At 38.6% G+C, this 21,488-nt stretch overlaps 1 protein-coding gene across 4 annotated transcripts in view; it reads right to left on the bottom strand.

Moving 5' to 3' along the window:
* IGF2BP2 (insulin like growth factor 2 mRNA binding protein 2) overlaps positions 1-21,488 on the bottom strand; it is a 162,498-nt gene that overhangs the window by 26,263 nt on the left and 114,747 nt on the right. For all 4 annotated transcript variants that reach the window (XM_039241723.1, XM_039241725.1, XM_039241724.1 and 1 more), the window contains exons 3-7: positions 19,074-19,122; positions 17,440-17,491; positions 13,361-13,424; positions 10,400-10,672; positions 8,459-8,593 (exon numbers count right to left, since the gene is read on the bottom strand). In XM_039241723.1, the coding sequence (XP_039097654.1) occupies positions 8,459-8,593; positions 10,400-10,672; positions 13,361-13,424; positions 17,440-17,491; positions 19,074-19,122 (573 nt within the window). The remainder of the gene's footprint in view (positions 1-8,458; positions 8,594-10,399; positions 10,673-13,360; positions 13,425-17,439; positions 17,492-19,073; positions 19,123-21,488) is intronic.

Below are 21,488 nucleotides of genomic sequence, written 5' to 3'. Positions count from 1 at the left end.
ACTATAAAAAACAATAGAACTAAAAATATAATAACCAAATTAAATAAAAACTCATTAAAGAGGTTTAATAGCAGATTTGACAGGCAGAAGAGACTGATCAAACTTGAAGACTGGTCATCTGAGGGGCGCCTGGTGGCTCAGTCGGTTAAGAGTCCGACTTTGGCTCAGGTCATGATCTCATGGTTCATGGGTTCGAGCCCCGTGTCAGGCTCTGTGCTGACAGCTAGCTCAGAGCCTGGAGCCTGCTTTGGATTCTGTGTCCCTCTCTCTCTCTCGGACCCTCCCCTGCTCACGCTGTCTCTCTCTCTCAGAAATAAATAAAACATTAAAAAAAAAGATTGGTCATTTGAAATCAGTAAGTTAAGGGAGAAAAAGGAAAAATAGAATGAAAAAAGCCCCCAGAAATCACAAAGAAAGGCTAAAGGACTTATGGGCCATGATCAAATGGACTAATATACTCATGTAAATCCGAGAAGGAAGAAAGAGGGCAGAGAGCTCATCTGAAGATGGCAGAAAAATTCCCAAATCTCAGGAAAGAAATGGACACATAGATTCAAGAAGCTCAAAGAACTTTAACTGGGACAAAACCCAAGAGAACCACATTGAGACACATTATAATCCAACTGTCCAAAGTTAAAGACAAAGACAGAATCTTGAAAGCAGCAAGAGAAAAGTGATTAGTCACATACAAAGTAGTTTCCATAAGATTATTAGCAGATTTCTCAGCAGAAACTTTGCAAGCCAGAGAAGAGTGGGATGATATAGTCAAAATGCTTAATGAAAAATGCATCATCAAGAATACTGTATCTGGCAAAACTGTCATTTAAAAACGAAGGAGAAATGAAGACTTTCCCATACAAACAAAAGCTAAGGGAGTTCATTATTATTAGTCTTGCTCTACAAGAAATGCTAAGAGAAGTCCTTTAATGGAAATGAAAGGACAGTGGACAGCAACACAAAGCCATATGAAAATATAAAGTTCTCTAGTAAAAGTAAAGACACAAATATAATAAACTGTACTATAATAACTAAAAATTTTTTTAATGTTTTATTTATTTTTAAGAGAGAGAGAGAGAGACAGCATGAGCAGGGGAAGGGTCAGAGAGAGAGGGAGACACAGAATCCGAAACAAGCTCCAGGTTCTCAGCTGTCAGCACAGAGCCTGACGTGTGGCCTGAACCCACGAAGTTTGAGATCATGACCTGAGCCTAAGTCGGATGCTTAACCGACTGAGCCACCCAGGCGCCCCTGTACTATAATAATTTTGATGCATAGAATTTAAATGACAAAAACACTTTGAAAAAGATAAATCTGTTAGTGGGTATAAAATACATAAAGAGTAATATGTGACATCAATAACAAAGTGGGAGGTAGAGCTATAAAAGAGCAGAGTTTTTGAATATTATTCAAGTTTAGCTGCTGCTATCAGTTTAAAATAGAATGCTCTTACTTTAAGATGTTTTATGTAATTGCAATGGTAACCACATCTCCCATAGAAAGGATTGAAAGTATATCACTAAAAAAACCTGAAAAGCAAAGAGCAAAGAAAAGCACACAAAAGAAAGCCATAAGAGAGAAAATGAAGGACAATAAAGCTACGGAGACTTATAAAAAACAAAAGGGCAATAGTAAGTCTTTCTGGTTAGCAATATAAAATGTAAAAGAATTAAATGTAAATGTAAAAGAATTAAACTTCCCAATCTAAGGACATAGATTGGCTGAATGGATTAAAAAAAAAACAAAACAGAATTAAAGATCTCAAATCAACAACTTCCAGGAATTAGAAAAAGAATAAACTAAACCCATAGCTAATACAAGAAGGAAAATGATAAAGATTAGAGCAAAGGTAAGGACAAGAAAAAAAAAAGGGGGGGAAACCAACTAAAGACTATTCTGAAAAGATCAACAAAATTGACAAACATTATCTAGATTAACTAAGGAAAGAACACTTAAATGTCTAAAATCAGAAATGAAAGGGGGGACAGTGTAATTCATGTCACAGACATAAAAATCATTACAAGAGAATACTATTTATAGTTGTACATAAACAAAATAGATAATCTAGAAGAAATGGATAAATTCCCAGAAATACACAAACTACTAAAACTGAACCTTGCATAGGAAATCTGAACAGATCAATAATAAATAAGGGGGCTGAATCAGTAATTAAAAACCTCCCAACAGGAGCACCTGGGTAGTTCAGTCAGTTAGGCTTCTGACCTCTGCTTGGGATATGATCTTGCAGTTTTGGGGGATTTGAGCTCCACGTTGGGTTCTGTGCTCAGAGCCTCGGGCCTGCTTTGGATTCTGTGTCTCCCTCTCTCTCTCTCCTCCTCCCCCACTTGCGCTCTGTCTCTCAAAAAATAAACATTAAAAAACTTTTTTTAAAAAGAAGAATTAATACTAATCCTTCTTCAACTCTTCCAAAAATCTGAAGAAGAGGAAACATTTCCAAACTCATCTTATGAGGCCAGCCTTACTCTAATACCAAAGCTAGACAAAGATATTTCAAGAAAAGAAAACTACAGGTCAATATCCCTGATGAATGTTGATACAAAAGTCCTTAACAAAATACAAGCAAACAGAATCCAAAAGCATTACACTATAAAAGGATGATTCATTATGACCAAGTAGGATATATTTCTGGAAAGCAAGGGTGATTCAATGTATAAAAATCAATGTGATACACCATATTAATACAATGAAGGTCAAAACCCACATGATCATCTCAACTGATGCAGAAAAAGCATTTGAAAAAATTTACACCCTTTCATGATAAAAACACTTAAAAATCTAGGAATTCAAGGAAAGGCCATTTGTGAAAAGCCCACAGTAAATATCATATTCAATACTGAAAAGCTGCAAGCTTTTTCCTCTAAAATCAAGAATCAGAGAAGAATACCCACTTTCACCACTTCTATTCAACTCAGTATTAGAAGTGCTAGCTAGAGCAATTAGGTAAGAAAAAGAAATAAAAGGTATACAAATTGAAAAGGAAAAAGTAAATTATCTCTGTCTGCAGAAAACATGATCTTATATGAAGAAAACTGAAGATTCCAAAAAACAAAACAAAAGCTGTTAGGATAAACTCATTCAGCAAAGTTGTGGGGTATAAAATCAATACACAAGAATCAATATTGTTTCTATACACTAACAATGAACAACCTGAAAAGAAAATTAATAAAATAATTCATTTACAATAGTATCATAAAAATAAAATACTCAGGAATAAACCTAAGTAGGGAGGTAATATAATTATATACTGAAAACTATATAACACTGGTGAAAGAAGTTAAAGATGACAAAAATAAATGTAAAGACACCCTATGTTTGTGAATTTGAAGCTTTAATACTGTTCAAATGTCCATACTACCCAAAGTGATTTACAGTTTCAATGCAATCCCTACCAAAATCCCAATGGCATTTTTTGGTAGAAATATTAGAATTCATTTGGGATTTCAAGGGACCCTGAAGAGTTAAGACAATTTTGAAAAAGAAGAACAAAGCTGGAGAACTCATACTTCCTGATTTCAAAACATATTACAAGTCTACAGTAATTAAAAGAGCATGGTAGTGGCATCAAGATAGGCAAACAAGAGTGCCTGCATGGCTCAGTAAGTTGAGTATCCAACTCTTGATTTTGGCTTGGGTCATGATTCCAGGGTCGCGGGATCGAGCCATGTTGGGCTCTGCAATGAGTGTGGAGCCTGCTTGAGATGCTCTTTCTCTCTGCCCCTATCCCTTGAGTACTTTCTTTCTCTCTTTCTCAAATTAGACAGACAGATAAATCAAATAAATCAAACAGACCCCAGAAATAAACCCTTGCATATATGATCAAATGATCTTCCACAAGGGTGCCAAGTTAACACAATGGGAAAAAGGACAATCTTCAACAAATGGTGCTGGGAAAACTGGATATCTACATGAAAAAAAATGAAGCTATACCTTTATCTTACTCCATATACAAAAATTAACCCAAAATGGAATAAATGTAAATGTAAAACTATAATATTCCTAGAAGAAAACATAGGAGAAAGCTTCATGATTAGATTAGATTTAGCAATGGTTTCTTAGATATGAGACCACAAAAGTACAGGCAACAAACATCAAAATAGACAAATTCAACATCAAAGGACACAATCAACAGAGTGAAAAGGCAACCTAAGGAAAAGAAGTATCTGCAAATCACATATCTGATAAGGGATTAATATCCAGAATATATTAAGAATTCCTACAACTCAACAACAAAAGAATCAAATGACCCATTTTATTTTTTATAAAATTTTTAAATGTATTTATTTATTTTTTTAAATGTTTTATTTATTTCTCGGAGAGAGAGAGACAGCATGAGCAGGGGAGGGTCAGAGAGAGAGGGAGTCACAGACTGAAACAGGCTCCAGGCTCTGAGCTGGCAGTCAGCACAGAGCCCGACACGGGGCTCGAACCCACGAACCGCGAGATCATGACCTAAGCGAAAGTCAGACGCTTAACCGACTAAGCCACCCAGGCGCCCCTGTATTTGTTTATTTTGAGAGAGACTGAGATAGCATGTGATGGAGGGTGGTGGGGAAACAGGGAGACAGAATCCCAAATAGGCTCTGCACTGTCAGCAAGAAGCCCTATGCAGGTCTCAAACTCACGAAACTATGAGATGATGACCTGACCAAAACCAAGAGTTGGATGCTTAACTGAGTCGAGCCACCCAGGAACCCCTCAAATGACTCATTTTAAAAATGGGCAAAAGAGGGGCGCCTAGGTGGCTTAGTCGGTTGGGCGTCCAACTTTCGCTTAGGTCATGATCTCGCGGTTTGTGGGTTCGAGCCCCGCGTCGGGCTCTGTGCTGACTGCCAGCTCAGAGCCTGGAGCCTATTTCAGAGTCTGTATCTCCCTCTCTCTCTGACCCTCCCCTGCTCACGCTGTGTCTCTCTCTCTCCTAGAAATAAAAAAATAAATAAAAATATTTAAAAAAAATGGGCAAAAGACTTGAACAGACATTATTTAAAAATGCATACAAATGGCCAATAAGCATATGAAAAAGATGCTCAATCTCACCAGTCATCAGAGAAATGCAAATAAAAACCAGAGATCCTGTGAAAATATTATGTCACACCCATTAATTTGGCTACCATCCAAATAACAGAAAATAACAAGTGCTGATGAAGATATGGAGAAACTGGATCCCTTGTGCACTGTTAGTAATATTGTAAAATGATGTAATTGCTATGGAAAACAGTATAGAGGTTCCTCAAAAAATTAAAAACAGATCTACTATATGATCCAGCAAATCTTACTTCTGGGTATATACCCAAAAGAACTGAAGGTAGGATTTTAAGGAGATATTTGCACACTCATGTTCATAATAGTATTATTCACAATAGCCAGAAGGTGAAAGTAATCCAAAAGTCTATCCATGGATGAATAAATAAAATGTGGTAAATGCATACAATGGAATATTTTTGAGCCTTAAAAAGGAGGAAAATCCTGCCACATGCTACAACATGGATGAATCTTGAAGGCATTGTGCTAAGTGAAATAAGCCAGTCACAAAAAAGACAAATACTGCATGATTCCAGTTATGTGCGGTCTCTAAAGTAGTGAAATTCATAAAAACAGAAAGTAAAATGGTAGTTACCAGATAGAGGGAGAGGCAAAAGGGGAGTTGTTCAATGGGTACAGAATTTTAGTTTTACGAGATGGAAAAGTTCTGGAGATCTGTTTCACAATAATGTGAATATATAAAATATTACTGAACTGTACACTTAAGAATGGTTAAGTGAAATACATTAGAGAAAGACAAATACTGCATACTCTCATTTACATGTGGAATCTAACACAAGCTCATACGTACAGAGAACAGATGAGTGGTTGCCAGAGGAGGGGGATAAGAGGTGGGCAAAATGGGTGAAGGGAGTCAGAAGTTACAAACTTCCAGTTATAAAATAATTAAGTCATGGGATAGTGTATACAGCAAGGTGATTCTAGATGATAATACTGTACTGAATATTTAAAAGTTCCTAATAGAGCAAATCTTAGAAGTTCTCATCACAAGAAAAAAATTGTAACTATGTATGGTGACGGATGCTAACTAGACATACTATGGTGATCATCTCACAATATAATCAAATACCCAATACTTATGTTGTATACCTGAAATACAGCATTATCTATTAATTTATACCTCAATTAAAAAAAGGTTTAGATGACAAATTTTATGTTATGTGTTTTGAACCAAAAAAAGTGTTCAAAAAAGAAGGAGCAAAGATACCTTCTCTTTCGACTTTTGATTATTTTTTTGTGGGGACACAAGGTCTGAAATTGCTACAGCCATCCTGTCATCACCATGGGAACATCAGATACCCCTGAAGAAGCCAAAGCAGAAAGAAAGGCTGTGGGTCTCTGAGTCCATGATTCAACTGACCTTGGAGCCACCCATCTTAGGACTTCTCATTATGTGACATAATAATATAGTTTCTTAATCCTAAAGCCACTTGTTATGTTTTCTGCTAGTTAGGACCAAAGGCATATACCAGATACATTGCTACTATAAACAGATACTCGAAGAAACTCCACCAGAATGTATTCAGAGGGCAGGGTTTTTGCTGGCTTTGTTCAGTGGCATATATACCAGTGCCGGCACATAGTAGGTGCTCAACAAATATTCAATAAATGAATAAAAAGAAAAGTTACGATCCCTCTTCTATATCCTGAACCTCCTGCTCATCCCCCTCAGAGCTCAGCTTAAATGTCCTTACCCAGGGAGGTCTTCTCTGAACCTCCAAAAATCTCTTCCTGTTCTCTGAAAACCCTGATTAGGGTCTCGATACATGCGACCACCTTTTGCCCTCACATTTCTTGTGGCTGTGCTTAATTACCTGTAACTATCCGTGTAGTGAATGTCCCTCCCACTGGATCATAAGCTCCATGAAAGCAGGAACTGGTCTTGCTTATGGGTATAGCCTCATCTCCTGGCATAGTGCTTAGCACAGTGTGGCACTCAAAAACATGAATTTCAAAGATGTTCCAACTCTATGTTGGCTCTACATGAAACCTTAAAAATCTAGTTTATAAATCAGTCTTTTTGATTAATTAGAATATTCTAAGTTGCTTGTATGGAGGTTGAGGGACCAAAAAGGGTGTTATTTATAAAGTTTTCAATATCGTAGTCGAGTGAGGGGTTTATTTAAATTAAGCCATGGCATTTGGGGGGGTTTCCAAAACCCCAAACAGAGTAAATAATTTGTAAGTAATAAATCCATAAGTTAGAGCCCCTATGAAATCTGAGGAGAGATTTGAAATGTTTTCTTTTTTTAAAACATTTTTTTAATGTTTTTTTAAAATTTATTTCTGAGAGAGAGAGAGAGAAAGAGAGAAACAGAGAGAGAGAGAGAGAGAGAGAGAGAGAGAGAGAGAGAGAGAGAGTCCGAGGCAGGCTCCAGGCTCTGAGCTAGCTGTCAGCACAGAGCCTGATGCCAGGCTCGAACCCACCAACTGTGAGATCATGACCTGAGCTGAAGTCGGACACTTAACCGACTGAGCCACCCAGGTGCCCTGCAATGTTTTCCTTTTAAGGACTACTTCCATCTTCTTAGTTTTAAAACACTTTTGAGATTACTGCATTTGCTAAATTTGTATTTGATTCATCCCTCACTGTTTCTCTGTAAAACTACCCATAAGTGAATATTTGCCAAAATGACAGAACTTTTTAAAAATTATACTGTCTATTCCATTATCATTAATTCGTTTATAATACAAAGTCAATGGGTTTAGTAAGAACCATACTTGCCATTCAGATTGGTGTAACACTCAAGAATCCTAAGAACTATTTTGTAAAAAAAGAAAACGAAGGAAGGAGATGGAAGAAGAGTAAAGTAGCTACTTGGATACCAGTTTCTATTACTTAAGAAAAATTTAAAACAGTTCAACATGGTGGTAAAAATGTTTTCCAGAACAGTAACTGATGGTTTTGATGACAATGTACATTCCATACATACCTGCACAGTCCAGTATGATAGCCATTAGCCATAAATGTGACTATTTAATTTGAATGAATTAAAATAAAATATTTGGCTCTTCCATTGCACTGGCCACGTTTCAAGCACTCAATAGCAACATGTGGCTAATGGCTTTCATATTGAACAGTGCAGATATTCAATATTTCCATCACTGCACAGCATTAGCATAGATCTAAATGTTTCTACCGATAACTATTAGTAATGAGTGATGGGAGCATGCAGGTCACCAAAAGAAACATGTAAGTGGAGAAACAGCCATGTTATGAACATAAAACACCTATTTCCTATTGTATCCTCCTTGGGAACAAATTTCTTAAAAATCATCTGTCTCCTGCTCCCTTTACTAAATAACAGAATTGCAGCTTTTAAAAAATTTCGTGTGCTAAATGAATGAGAGCTTACTCTTATTTTCTGTTAAGTGATCTGAGCATTGCATGCAAACTTACAATTTGGTCTCATCAGCCTCTTTCTGCATGATTTCAAGAATCATGCGGCAGGCTTCAGAGGTTCCCTCGGGGGTGGCATGGATGGTGACAGGCTTCTCTGCAGCCCCAGAGTTCTCCTTTCTATGGATGTCTACCCTGTAGGGAAAGAATCAGAAGCCATAACACAATGTCATCTGGGACAGGATCTTAGTGTTGAGAAAGTGTCGCACTGGCCAATATACAGCAAAAAGACACAGACAATGAAGTGTCATTAGCACGTTTGCAACTAATGCCAGTTTTCAAGAAGGTGGCAAGCAGTGGAGGAGGTCTTGTGCCAAACTTGAATTCTTTGCAGCTCTATTTAGAAGGAAATATTCCTTGCAGGAGTGCTGTGGGACAAAGGCATCGAGCCAACTTGGTAAATGAAGTATTTTGTGCAGTCTTTCAAATGATGATAGAAGCTAAGGGTACAGGGAGTGGGGTAACGTTGCATGCTGGCATGGTGCTACTCTCTGAACTGACTGTAGCTTTTAAAAGCCATATGATAATCCAAATCCAAACACCAAATTCAAGCAAGCTTTATATATCTGAGTGTGGATTAAAAACAGAGGCATGCCCTCTCTCTGCCTAAGTTTTTGGTTTCCTTGCCCCTGGAAGCCTGCCTTCTTCCAGGCTCTTAAAACTAATGGCTCAAAAGCTTGATGACTTTATCAGACTTCTTAGGGTTGTTGTGGCCCTACTTGTTTTTGTTGACTCTGAAAATCACATAATTGATTGTATCCCTTATTTTGGCTGTTAGAAAGCCCAGATCCAAGTCTTTGACCTACTTGTAAAAAATGGACACATACTTTGAGAACTAACTTCTCTTCTACTTAAACTTGTTGCATTTTTAAAGCCACTTTAAGACATTTTTGGAGCAAAAAGACATATAACTAAAAATTACTTTTGCAGTGAAGCAAACTTGCAGGGGAGGAAAGGGCTGATTTTAAAATAAATGGAACAGCAGACAGTACTTCCCTTTTCTACTAGGTCATCATTTCATTACTATGATCATGAACTTTGGGACTCATACCTATAAGTGTCCATTAGTTGGCAGTAACTCAGACACTTTGAAGAAAACTGTTTTTTCTCTTTCAGGCTACAAGATACTCAATGAATGACATGAGTTAAATGCACTAGGCATGTAAGTAACTCATGTTCGCCAGTAACTTGGTGTTTTGCAATTTAAATGCTTTCATAGCAATCACTTCATTCAATCTGCCTGACTGTCCTAATTCTAATAATAATCCTGGCTTACAGAACAAGACATTAATGTCCAGAGAAGTTAATTTTTTCCCCAAGATTATACTCAGTGGTAAATCTTGAACATGGGTCTTTGCATCCTGCACTTTGTTACATCAGGCTGTGTTCTTAAGAATATACAAAAACCAATAATCCACTAAACTCCTACTACCAGTTCCGTCTCCTTAGATGACTTAACAGAGGCTAATGTACTTCATTTCTTCTCGATACAGGAGACTCACTCACTTCTTTTATGTAGCCATTTATGGGACCACCTAAGTGGTCTCAAAGGATGACTACCACCCAGGGCTCCAACTCAAGAGAGGAGGTAAGAACTAAGAAGTGGTTTCTGGGATGCCACAAAGTTCAGCCCCATACCTCTGCTGTTTTAGAAAGTGATGTAGTAACAAGCACTAGTAAGCTTATGAGAACAATTCTTGGCTGTGAGGTCAATAGTACCTGCTAGAACCTTTAGTAATTTGGGGCATGACCTTTAGGTTACTGGCGTGAAAGTACAATGAAGTCCCCAGCTTTGTTAGTCTGTTAGTAGTTCTGAGAAGCCACCATCCCACACAGACAGCCCCCACTGCTGATGCATGATAGCCACCTAGGAGGACTGGGGCCCACCAGCACTCAGGGGGCCTGTCAGAAGGAAGCAAAGGAAGCCCCGGAGGCACGTACCGGGACTGGGTCTGCTTAGTGATGTTCTTTATGGTCAAGCCCTCCTTTCCGATGATGGCACCAACAAACTGGGTGGGGACCAGGATCCGCAGCGGGAAATCAATCTGTCTGGCCTGAGAAGAGCCCCCAGGGGCGTGGCCTTGCTCCCGGGAAGAGTGGTCCCCACGCTGGGCTCGCTGTGGGGGCGAAGGGGAGCTCACCTCTTCATCCGGGATGTAGGAAATCTTGAAGGAGTAGTTCTCAAACTGATGCCCGCTTAGCTTCTCGATGGCTCTGAAATGCAGCAGTGGTAAGTGAGCTTTGTTAGACCCTCATGTCAAAGAAGACCCTTAGGCCAATGGATGGGGTCGTTCAGTCTGCTTTCCTAGTTGCCTATGTGAACAGCATTGCTCCCTGAGGGTAGCCCAGTTAGCAAGGTGCCAGCTTTGCTCCCTCAGAGCTTATGGTTAACAACTAAATAATCACAAAATATAGGCCTGGTCAGACTTGATACACGACTATGCATTCTGCTTTTTTTTCATGGCCTGAGGCTGTATCCTGCTCATCAAAAACTCTTTGTAAATATTGGTATAAAATTACGACTTTTTCTCAGCTTGATCATAAAACATGTTCATTACTGAAAATTCAGAAATGGTTAAGTACCGATCAGAAAAAAAAAATCCTAGCCCATTTTGTATCTTTTTAAAAATATAATTATCATTTATATACATGGATTAATATTACATATACTATTTTCTAATCTTTAAAAAAGAGCTCATACTCTAAATGTTTCCCAAGTCATTAAATGTCCTGCAATTTAACTGTTACTGGCTGCTTAACACTCTATTGATTTATCATACTTTCTGCAATTCATTCCCTATTGTTAGATAAATACATATATCCAATCTTTCATCATTATATGCAGTGTTGTCATGGACGTTTTTGCAACTATAGCTGCACACAGGACAAATTCCTAGTGGAATTGCTGGGTCAGAGAGAATGCAGAATTCTAACATCATTAAGTACTCCTCAGTGTGCTTCTGTAAAGGCTTCAACACTTACTATCCATAGCAGTTAAGACAGCATTTGTTTCTTGAGTCCTCAAAAATATTTATTTAAAATTATTTATCGATTTGATAGAGAATACACAATATCCCACTATGGCATTTTTAAAGCTATTTATATAGGAAGTGGAACAATTTTTTCACAAGCTTTCTTGCAACATGTGACAACAATATCACTATTCTGCTATATAAATATTTAGGGTTTGTGAATTTATTACAAAGCAGCACTTCTGAATTCAGTAAAAGCAATAAATATTACATATGAAGGTCCTACCTAAGTGGTAGCTGGAAACAAACTCTAAAGGTGAGTTGCTGGCATATATCTTGTTTAATGTGTGTGTCTAAAGTCAACAGCAAATCATCTATTGCCTTTTTCAATGCAAAATCAACTTTTTAAAGACTAGTGGTATGAGGATGGGTTAAATATGTCTTCATGTATGCTGAAACCTTGAAAAATACATAAAACTAAACAAATCAGGAGACTATAGATGCTGGCGAGGATGTGGAGAAATGGGCACCCTCCTACACTGTTGGTGGGAATGTAAACTGGTGCAACCCCTCTGGAAAACAGTGTGGAGATTCCTCAAAAAATTAACAATAGAACTCCCCTATGACCCAGCAACAGCACTGCTAAGGAATTTACCCAAGGGATATAGGAGTGCTGATGCATAGGGGCACATGGACCCCAATGTTCACAGCAGCACTCTCAACAATAGCTAAATCATGGAAAGAGCCTAAGTGTCCATCAACTGACAAGTGGATCAAGAAGATGTGGTTTATCTATACCATGGAATACTACATGGCAATGAGAAAGAATGAAACCTGGCCATGTGTAGCAACATGGATGGAACCTGAGGGTGTTATGCTGAGAGAAATAAGTCAGGCAGAGAAGGATCGATACCATATGTTTGCACGTATAGGAGGATTAGGAGGAACTTAACCAAGGACCATGGGGGAGAAGAAGGGAAAAAATAGTTGGGAGAGGGAGGGAGGCAAACCATGAGAGACTTTTGAATACTGAGAACAAACTGAGGGCTGAGGGGGGGCGGAGGAGAAGGGGGTGATGGGCATGGAGGAGGACACTTGTGGGGAGAAGCACTGGGTGTTATATGCAATCCAACTTGACAATAAACGATTTAAGAAAAAAAAGTAATTACTGATAAAGAAAAATAAATAAATAACACTATAATTCTGGGGTATAGAACCAAGGTTATGCTGTATGCATGGAACATGTGTGACCATAATTGTGGTTACAATGACCTGACAAGCATTTCACCTTAAGGACCTCCTACAAAAAGGAATTTGTTTTGTTGTAGTTGCTGTTTTAAAAACTCAATCCCATGTCCATTAATCCCCAACCTCAAAATTAACCATCACTGAAACAAGGTAGTCATGCATGGGGACTAGGAAATAAGTGGAAAATAGGAAAGAGAACCCAGGCCAGGTAATCTTTGAATAACCACTCCCAGACAATTCTCCCTGCTGCTGATGTCATGGAGATGGGCCCTCTTTTAAATGTCACACAGAGGAAAAATGGGTGTCTTATGATCTCTTCACCAAGTGTGGACAGAAACAGGTTTGTGCTTCTTCCTCATAGTGCATGGAAGAAGCTCCAGGTAAAAGCCCTGTGGTTGGCAGAGACAAGGGACACAGTGTCACAAGCTGGTGCCTCTATTCATGACCACATGTCAAGACACAGGTCCCACCTCGGTTTTGACGCTGAGGTTCAACATTTTTCAAGATAAAGTCTCTGTACAACCAACAAACAGACATCCTACTACAAATGCCCTAAGCTCTGACACGTCAAAGGCATGCACAGATGCCCCAAGGCTCCTCTGGCATGTCAAAGGTAGCATCTTTTTGGAATTCAAAGACAACCCTCCAAAACTTAAAACGAAAGAAGCCCAAATCCACTTACATTTTTGATTCTTCTCTTGTTGCATATGTGACGTTGACAACAGCAGTTTCTGTGTCTGTGTTGACTAGGAAAGAAGCAAAAACTATACTGTCACAGGAAAAAAAGCTGTCACCCTCTGGCTCAATGTAAACAGACTAACTTTAGAGAAGAATGCACAAAAATCTCCTCACCCTAACTCCTTAATTATTTGAATCTCTATCTTTATTCATGTGCATTCATAAATAGTAATCAATTGTATACACACATCTGTAATCAACTGTATATACAACTGAAAGCTGTTATTTTCACTTATAAATACCATTACATGTTCATATGTATATGCTCATTATGTATTTTCCGTCTCTAATGTCTACATAAAATTTTAGTAATTGTGCCATGATTTTTGACAAACCATTCCTCAATTGTTGACAAGTGGGTTATTCCCAATATTTGCTATTCTAAGTCATACTGCTAAAAATCAGCTTTACTGCGAACACATTTGATTTGTGTTCTCTGAATTACTTTTTTACTTTATTTTTTTTTAAATGTTTTATTTATTTCTGAGAGAGATTGAGAGAGCGAGCACGTGAGTAGCGGAGGGTCAGAGAGAGAGGGAGATACAGAAACCGAAACAGGCTCCAGGCTCTGAGCTGGCTGTCAGCAAAGAGCCCGATGCGGGGCTCGAACCCATGAACCATGAGATCATGTCCTGAGCCAAAGTCAGACGCTTAACCAACTGAGCCACCCAGGCACCCCTGAATTACTTTTTTAGGCTAAATCATGAAGAAAAGTAACTGGGTAATGGAATAGAATGCTTCTTAGTGCAATTTTCAGACTACTTGCCTAGAAGTTTATATCAATTTATGGTACCACCATCAAGGTAGAAGTTTGTTATGTTTGCATTTACTTTTAAATAGCTGGATATACACATAAAATATTTTAATCCTTAATTTATTCCTAAAGTAGAATTATTATTTTTGTTTCCCTTTGACTGAGCTCCATGACTCTGTGAGCTGAACCTAGTAACTGTGTATAATAAAGAAAGAAAACTGACAATTACAAGTCATTTGGCTAAAGGAGAGAACACAAACTCTAAGTGGCTAATACTAAACTCTCTTGAGCTGGCTTATCTTGGTTCATAATTGCCTCTTCTTCCAAAATCAGAAGTTAAAAATAAATTCAGAAGTCAAGATAAAACTTTCTCAGTCCAAGCCAGTAAACTTTATCCAAAAATACTGTTTTTCCCAAAACAAGTAGCTATAACTAAATCAGATCCTCCCTTTAAAAAACATCTAAGCTATGGGGTGCCTGGGTGGCTCAATTAGTTAAGTGTCTAGCTGTGGCTCAGGTCATGATCTTGCGGTTTACAAGTTCAAGCCCTGCATCTGGCTCTATGCTGACAGCTCAGAGCCTGGAGCCTATTTCAAATTCTGTGTCTCCCTCTCTCCCTGCTCCTTCCCTGCTCACACTCTGTCCCTCTCTCTTTCTCTCGCAAAAATAAATAAAACACTTTAAAAAATAAAAAAAATATTTAAGCTTTTGAGAGACTTGGAGTTAACCACATTAAGTTAATCGTGCAGATAATTCAAGAAAACCATGATAAAGTTGCTTTCCAAAGTAATAATAAAACCTTGTAGTACAGGGATTCCTAATTTGGATCCACGATGGAACTTTCAGGAATTCTATAACCTCACACCACCACCACTACCACTACCACCACCTCCTCCCCCACCTCCACCACAACCAACGATTCAAATGTGTGGATGAATATAGGAAATTTTCTGGTTTATAATTTCTGTAAGACTGTCAAAGAGGTTAAAGACCACAGCTAAAAATATTTTTTATCCAGTAACTTCAAAGTAGCTGCAGCCTTCACAGGGAAGGGATGCACAGTCTTCAGGAAAGAGCTGACACTGAGATTTACACGTCATAAATGCTGAGCCCAGCCCGGCTCTGCCCGGGAGTGTTCTTGCTGCCTCTAATTCACACTTACCCAGAGAAGTTCTCAAAGCGCAAAACAGGGGATGAGTAGCCCACAACCATCCTCTCTCAGTGCTGACACACAGAATGTACCAGAGGGTTCCTATCTGTTTTTTTCTAGTGCTCCAGGTGACACTGTCCACTCCCAGAAAGGGAGAAAGGGAGATAGGGATGGCTTTGAACCTCCTGAATAAATCTATCCACTAGGATTCAGATTTTGCTCTCACTTCTTAGTCATTTTCTGTTATTCAAAGACATGTGTCATCAGGAAATCAGATAGTTCTGTGATTCTGGAAAGAACTGAGCTCCATTCGACTAATTTATTTCGCTGGACATAAAAGCTCTAAAAAGTTTCTTAAAACTCTACTGAAAATGTTTTCCTGCTGAATCAGGAATCACCTACGAAACAAAACAAAACAAAACAAAAGCCCAATACTTCTTTCCTGGAGTTGTGAGGCAGCTGGAAACTGGATGGTCTCCAGGGCTCAGGTGCACTAGGAGCTACCATTGCCCCAGGGACCTGCAGTATTCCTCCTTGCATGGCAGTGTCCTGAATTTATACCATGCTCGTAGCCAGGAACTTTTACAGGCTCATGTCTGTGAGGCCATCTTGCCTACTGTATCCAATCCTTATAAGAATGTCTTCTCCATGTTGAGGGAAATAACAAGAAGTGAGAAATAGAATCCTTGTAAATCATGTCTTCTTTCTGAGCTCTTTCCCTTCACCTTTGAGCATGTGCAGTCAGCAGCATGAAACTGAGTAATAATATTTTTAATATTCATGGAGGGGAGAACATCTGAATAATTACTACTTTAAAATGATTACTTTAATTATACTGGTAGATAGAACAGATTGCATATCAGACAATGGATTCTCTGTGATTATTCCCAACTGAATCTTAACAATTCCTTGAGATTATACAGGACTCCATTGCCTACAAATTTTTATACATGTTCTCTTTGGGTGCCACAAATACTCAGTGATACAGAAGGGGTAAAATGTATTCTCCCCCTTTATACCTGTGGAAACTGAGTCAGAAGGCAAGTGACTTTTTCAAGGGTTTCAAGGGCTTCACAGTCAGTAAATAACTGCATTCACATTCTGCTTTTTAGGTCAAAGGAAAAAAAATCTTTATTACATGTTACTGTCTGCCACATCAGGGGCTTGGAATCGACTTTTCGGGGGGCTCTTAAGGAGCTCCATGAGCTTTCAGTCTCTTTAAAAAGATAGCTTTTAAAAGAAAAACTTTTTTCTTTTTAAAATCATAACATTTCATGTTTCAGATGATGAAAATGAGAGCAGCAGAAAGAAGAGTATTTTCTGTGGATGTCCAACACTGATGTCCTAAGCCTGTGGCTCTCAAAAATCAGTTGGGGGTGCTTGTTTAAAATACAGATTCATCAGGGGCGCCTGGGTGGCTTAGTCGGTTAAGCATCCGACTTTCGCTTAGGTCATGATCTCGCGGTTCGTGGGTTCGAGCCCCGCGTCGGGCTCTGTGCTGACTGTCAGCTCAGAGCCTGGAGCCTGTTTCAGATTCTGCATCTCCCTCTCTCTCTGACCCTCCCCTGCTCACGCTGTCTATCTCCTAGAAATAAAAATATATATATAAGAAAAAAAAAAAAGAATTCTTTCTAAAAAAAAAAAAAATACAGATTCATCAGCTCTTGCCCCAAAGATTCTTACTTTGTAGGTTTATGGTAAACCCCAGGAATGTGCATTTTCATAAGCACTGGGGAGAGTCTGGCGTAGAAGTCCTATTACTTGAGAAACAGTCTAAGACATTAGTGATCTGTTGTTCTTAACCAGGATAAGGAAAATTGTGACAGCATAAATTCAATTACTTCCCAGTGAATTCAGCTTACCCCAGCCTGACTGTGTTTGTCTAGTGCTTGAGAAAACATTAACAGAATATATACATATCTAAGAAAAGCCCAAACAAAAATGTAAATCACATTCCTTGAAAAACTATAGAGAGATATGGATAAAAAGATATGAATATCTCTCACGAACAGAGAAAGCTTGTTTCAAAGGAATCTGAATTTACTATTTATCTTTGGAGTTGACCCAGCCTGTAACAATCCCTCTCAAAAATCAATAGGCGAATTTCCTCACTTAATACCTTGTTCTACATTCTCCACTGTCCCATACTGAGCCAAAAGTCCATCCAGCACCTGAAAAAGAAAGATCCCATGTCAGAACAGGAAGATAAGATTGTACTCACACACAAAAATGGGATAGTGGTATCTCCCAGCAAATGGACTAAAACAAAACAGGGACAGTTACGGAAATAATCTAAGTAAATTGATACTTCAGTTCTTCCATCAAGAACAGTTAAAAATGACTAAATATATGGGACTTGCACTTGGTTATTAGCTCTCAAGAAATCTGTCCACTGAGGTGACACAGCAGAATTTTAGAGTCTTACTGTGGTGTGTGTGTGTGTGTTTTTTTTTTTTTTTTTTTTAAGAAATGTTTTTATTTAGGGGCGCCTGGGTGGCTTAGTCGGTTAAGCGTCCGACTTTCGCTTAGGTCATGATCTCGCGGTTCGTGGGTTCGAGCCCCGCGTCGGGCTCTGTGCTGACTGTCAGCTCAGAGCCTGGAGCCTGTTTCAGTCTGTGTCTCCCTCTCTTTCTGACCCTCCCCTGCTCACGCTGTCTCTCTCTCTCCTAGAAATAAAAAAAAAAAAAAAATGTTTTATTTATTCCTGAGAGAGAGACAGCATGAGCAGGGGAGGGTAGAGAGAGAGGGAGACACAGAATCTGAAACAGGCTCCAGGCTCTGAGCTAGCTGTCAGCACAGAGCCCAATGCAGGGCTCAAACCCACGAAATGCGAGATCATGACCTGAGCCGAAGTTTGACGCTTAACCGACTGAGCCACCCAGGCGCCCCAGTCTTCCTGTTAATAATCACATCCATCATGATGGTTGGAACACACTGCTTTTGAAATGACAAGCAGAATAAAGGACAGGCTCACTTGTCCTTGCTGAAGTTTTAACCATTCTTCCTTCTGTTTTTCTCTAGAGATATCCTTATTTTATTATGAAGCAGTGGGATATATATATACATACATATTTTTTGAAAATTTTCATAATAAAGAATTTTTTAAGTAATAAAAACATTACACAAAGCATTCTATCTCCTTTAAGGCTGTTTTGATTTTGTTTGGGTTTGAAATAAACGTTGGGGTAGTTTGTTTTTAAACAATGCAATAAGGCCACTCCTCACATTCTGTCTTCTTAAATTTTAAGGTAGCAATCATAAGAAATTTTACAACTCTGAAACTATATCTTCACTATTGTTCACAGCAACTCATTCACAAACAACATAAAACCTATTCAAACTGACAACCTTCTATTTTTATTGGGCTTCTATGGATTTTAATTTTTTTTCCAAAATCATAATTTGGAAAGGTAAAAAACCTTTTACAAAATCATGAGATAAAAATCACAAACCAGGTAAACATTTTGTTTCATAGTTTGTCAGTGCTTGGTGCTTGAGAAGACAGAACAGGAGGGCTCCAAGCACACATCTTGCACAAGGAAAGAGACAAACACAGCCCTAAAGTTGTAACAGATTGCGTACATTAGGGTACTGAAAAAAAGGAAGAGAGCGCACCCAGGAGCCTGTGTGAGAGGTCTGAAGACCTCTAATTCCTCAGAGAACTCACAGAGGGAGAGAGGTTTGGCTGATCTATGAAAAAGGAAGTGAGGACAGAGGGCAGGAAGACCGTATACACGGGTGACACTGGCTTACCTCCCACTGCAGGTGAGGAGGGATGTTTCGGATCTGAATTTTCCTGCTCCTGTAAAAATAAAAGCTCAGGCTGTAACACTTTCTCTAGGACACAGACTTCAGCAAATAATAAAAACAGTCTCAAGATCATAGTTTGAGTTCACTTTCTCACTGTGTTTACTGAGGCATCAGCAAGAGATTCCAGCTGTGACTCATGAGCATCATGTTTTAAGGTTTTCAATTACTTTGGGGAAAAAAAGGAAAGAATAAACCCAACAAGATTGAACACGCTAAAAGAAACAGTTTAAATACAGATGTGCCTTTTCAGTTTCTTGCCAAAGTAGTCAGAACTTAAATTACCATACAGATTCTAATTATAGAATTTATTACCTTCCTCCCCAAAATAGATGGTCCTGCAACTATTTGCAGGTGACATGGCTCAAACATGACAGGTGAAGTCATATAAATAGTGGGCTTAAATGAAATTAGATTTAGTTCACCCCTTACCTAATAATGCAAAACTTCCTTTCAAAAATTATTTTTATCTTTGAATAAGTAATACGGTAATAATTTAAAAATTAGAACACTATAAAAAGGTGTGCTAGAAAAAGTTTTACTCCCATTCATCCCTTTCCTTCGCCAGAAATAAACACTTTTACTTATGGCTCGTGTATTCTTCAGTTTCTTTATGCAATAATAGCAAATACAAATATAAATTCTTATATCTCCCCCTTACAGAAATAGTTGCATATTCTACGAACTCTCTGCATGTTTTTTTCACCTTAACAGTACAATCCTGGAGATCTTCCCACGTTGGCAGACAGTGTCCTCATTCTATTTTATACTATCTGGAGGTACCAAAGTGCATTCAATCTGTCCCCTTTGTGCCTTCTATCTCCTTTTTAGTCAGAGGATTTTTCTGTTTTTCTGGGACATCCTGCTGGTCTGATAACTAAGTGATTTAGATTGTTTCGTTTTTATGTAAACATTAAAATTACATAGGAAAAAAGAATAGAAATAGGAGGGTAAGAACTTTCTATCTTTATGAATATGTCAGATCCTGGAAAGAAAACACAAATCAGCATTTAAATATTAGAAAGGTCATTTTAATGGAAGAACTTGACATTCAATTCCCCTAAGTTCCATTTTGAGGGGTTGCCAGAGAAGGGATGTAATGGCAAAAGTATACCTGCCATTACTTTTTCTTTCTTTATGGTGTCAGAGGTACCAAATAGGGGTGACATACAGCCAAAAGTTTTTCTATGGCTTTAATCTGGGCAATAGCCCCAGAAAGAAATGTTAACAATTCATGCAGAGAGGAAAGAGAAGAGAGGTACACAGAAGAAACATGAAAACAAACAAGTAAATCAGGGGCTCTAGTTTTCTCACTGTTTTTACTGAATGCAAGGAGGTGGGCACCTCTATGTTCTAGATCCTATACAGTACTTCAAATTTTAAAAAAATGAGAATGTATTCATGCTTTACTAGAGCAAGCCAGTATATAGAGAACCTCTAATTTTGTATCAGGATAGGAAGGAGGAAAAAGAACCAAGAACTAATTTCTACCTCTATGCTATGAAGTCTCTTTCCTGACACTGCCTTTGGCAATAGTCCATAATAAAATTGCTGACACCATCCCATGTACTGGCTCCATGCAATGCTCCACATAAGCTGTCACAAGTCTATTTATAGAAAAGACATCAGAATTTGCAAGAAATTGTGTTTCTTTTTAAGATACAATTTATTGTCAAATTGGCTTACACACAACACCCAGTGCTCATCCCAACAAGTGCCCTCCTCAATGCTCATCACCCATTTTCCCCTCTCCCCCACCCCTCATCAACCTTCAGTTTGTTCTCTGTATTTAAGAGTCTCTAGGGTCTGCCTTCCTCCCTCTCCTTAACTCCCCTTCCCTTCCCCCATGGTCTTCTGTTGAGTTTCTCAAGATCCACATATGAGTGAAAACATACGATATCTGTCTTTTTCTGACTTATTTCACCTAGTAAAATACCCTCCAGTTCCATTCACATTGCTGCAAATGGCATGATTTCATTCTTTCTCACTGCCATATAATATTCCATTGTATAGATAAACCATATCTTCTTGATCCATTTGTCAGTTGATGGACACTTAGGCTATTTGCATGTTTTGGCTACTGCTGAGAGTGCTGCTATCAACATTGGGGTACATGTGCTCCTATGCATCGGCACTTCTGTATCCCTTGGGTAAATTCCTAGCAGTGCTACTGCTGGGTCAGAGGGGAGTTCTACTGTTAGTTTCCTGAGGAACCTCCACACTGTTTTCCAGAGGGGCTGCACCAGTTTGCATTCCCATCAACAGCGCAAGAGGGCTCCCGTTGCTCCACATCCTCGCCAGCATCTATAGTTTCCTGATTTGCTCATTTTAGCCACTGTGACTGGTATGAGGTGGTATCTC

Source organism: Hyaena hyaena, unplaced genomic scaffold (assembly GCF_003009895.1).
Source record: "Hyaena hyaena isolate Hyena2069 unplaced genomic scaffold, ASM300989v1 scaffold_199, whole genome shotgun sequence".
NCBI lineage: Eukaryota > Metazoa > Chordata > Mammalia > Carnivora > Hyaenidae > Hyaena > Hyaena hyaena.
This window is presented reverse-complemented; position numbering and strand designations above follow the sequence as displayed.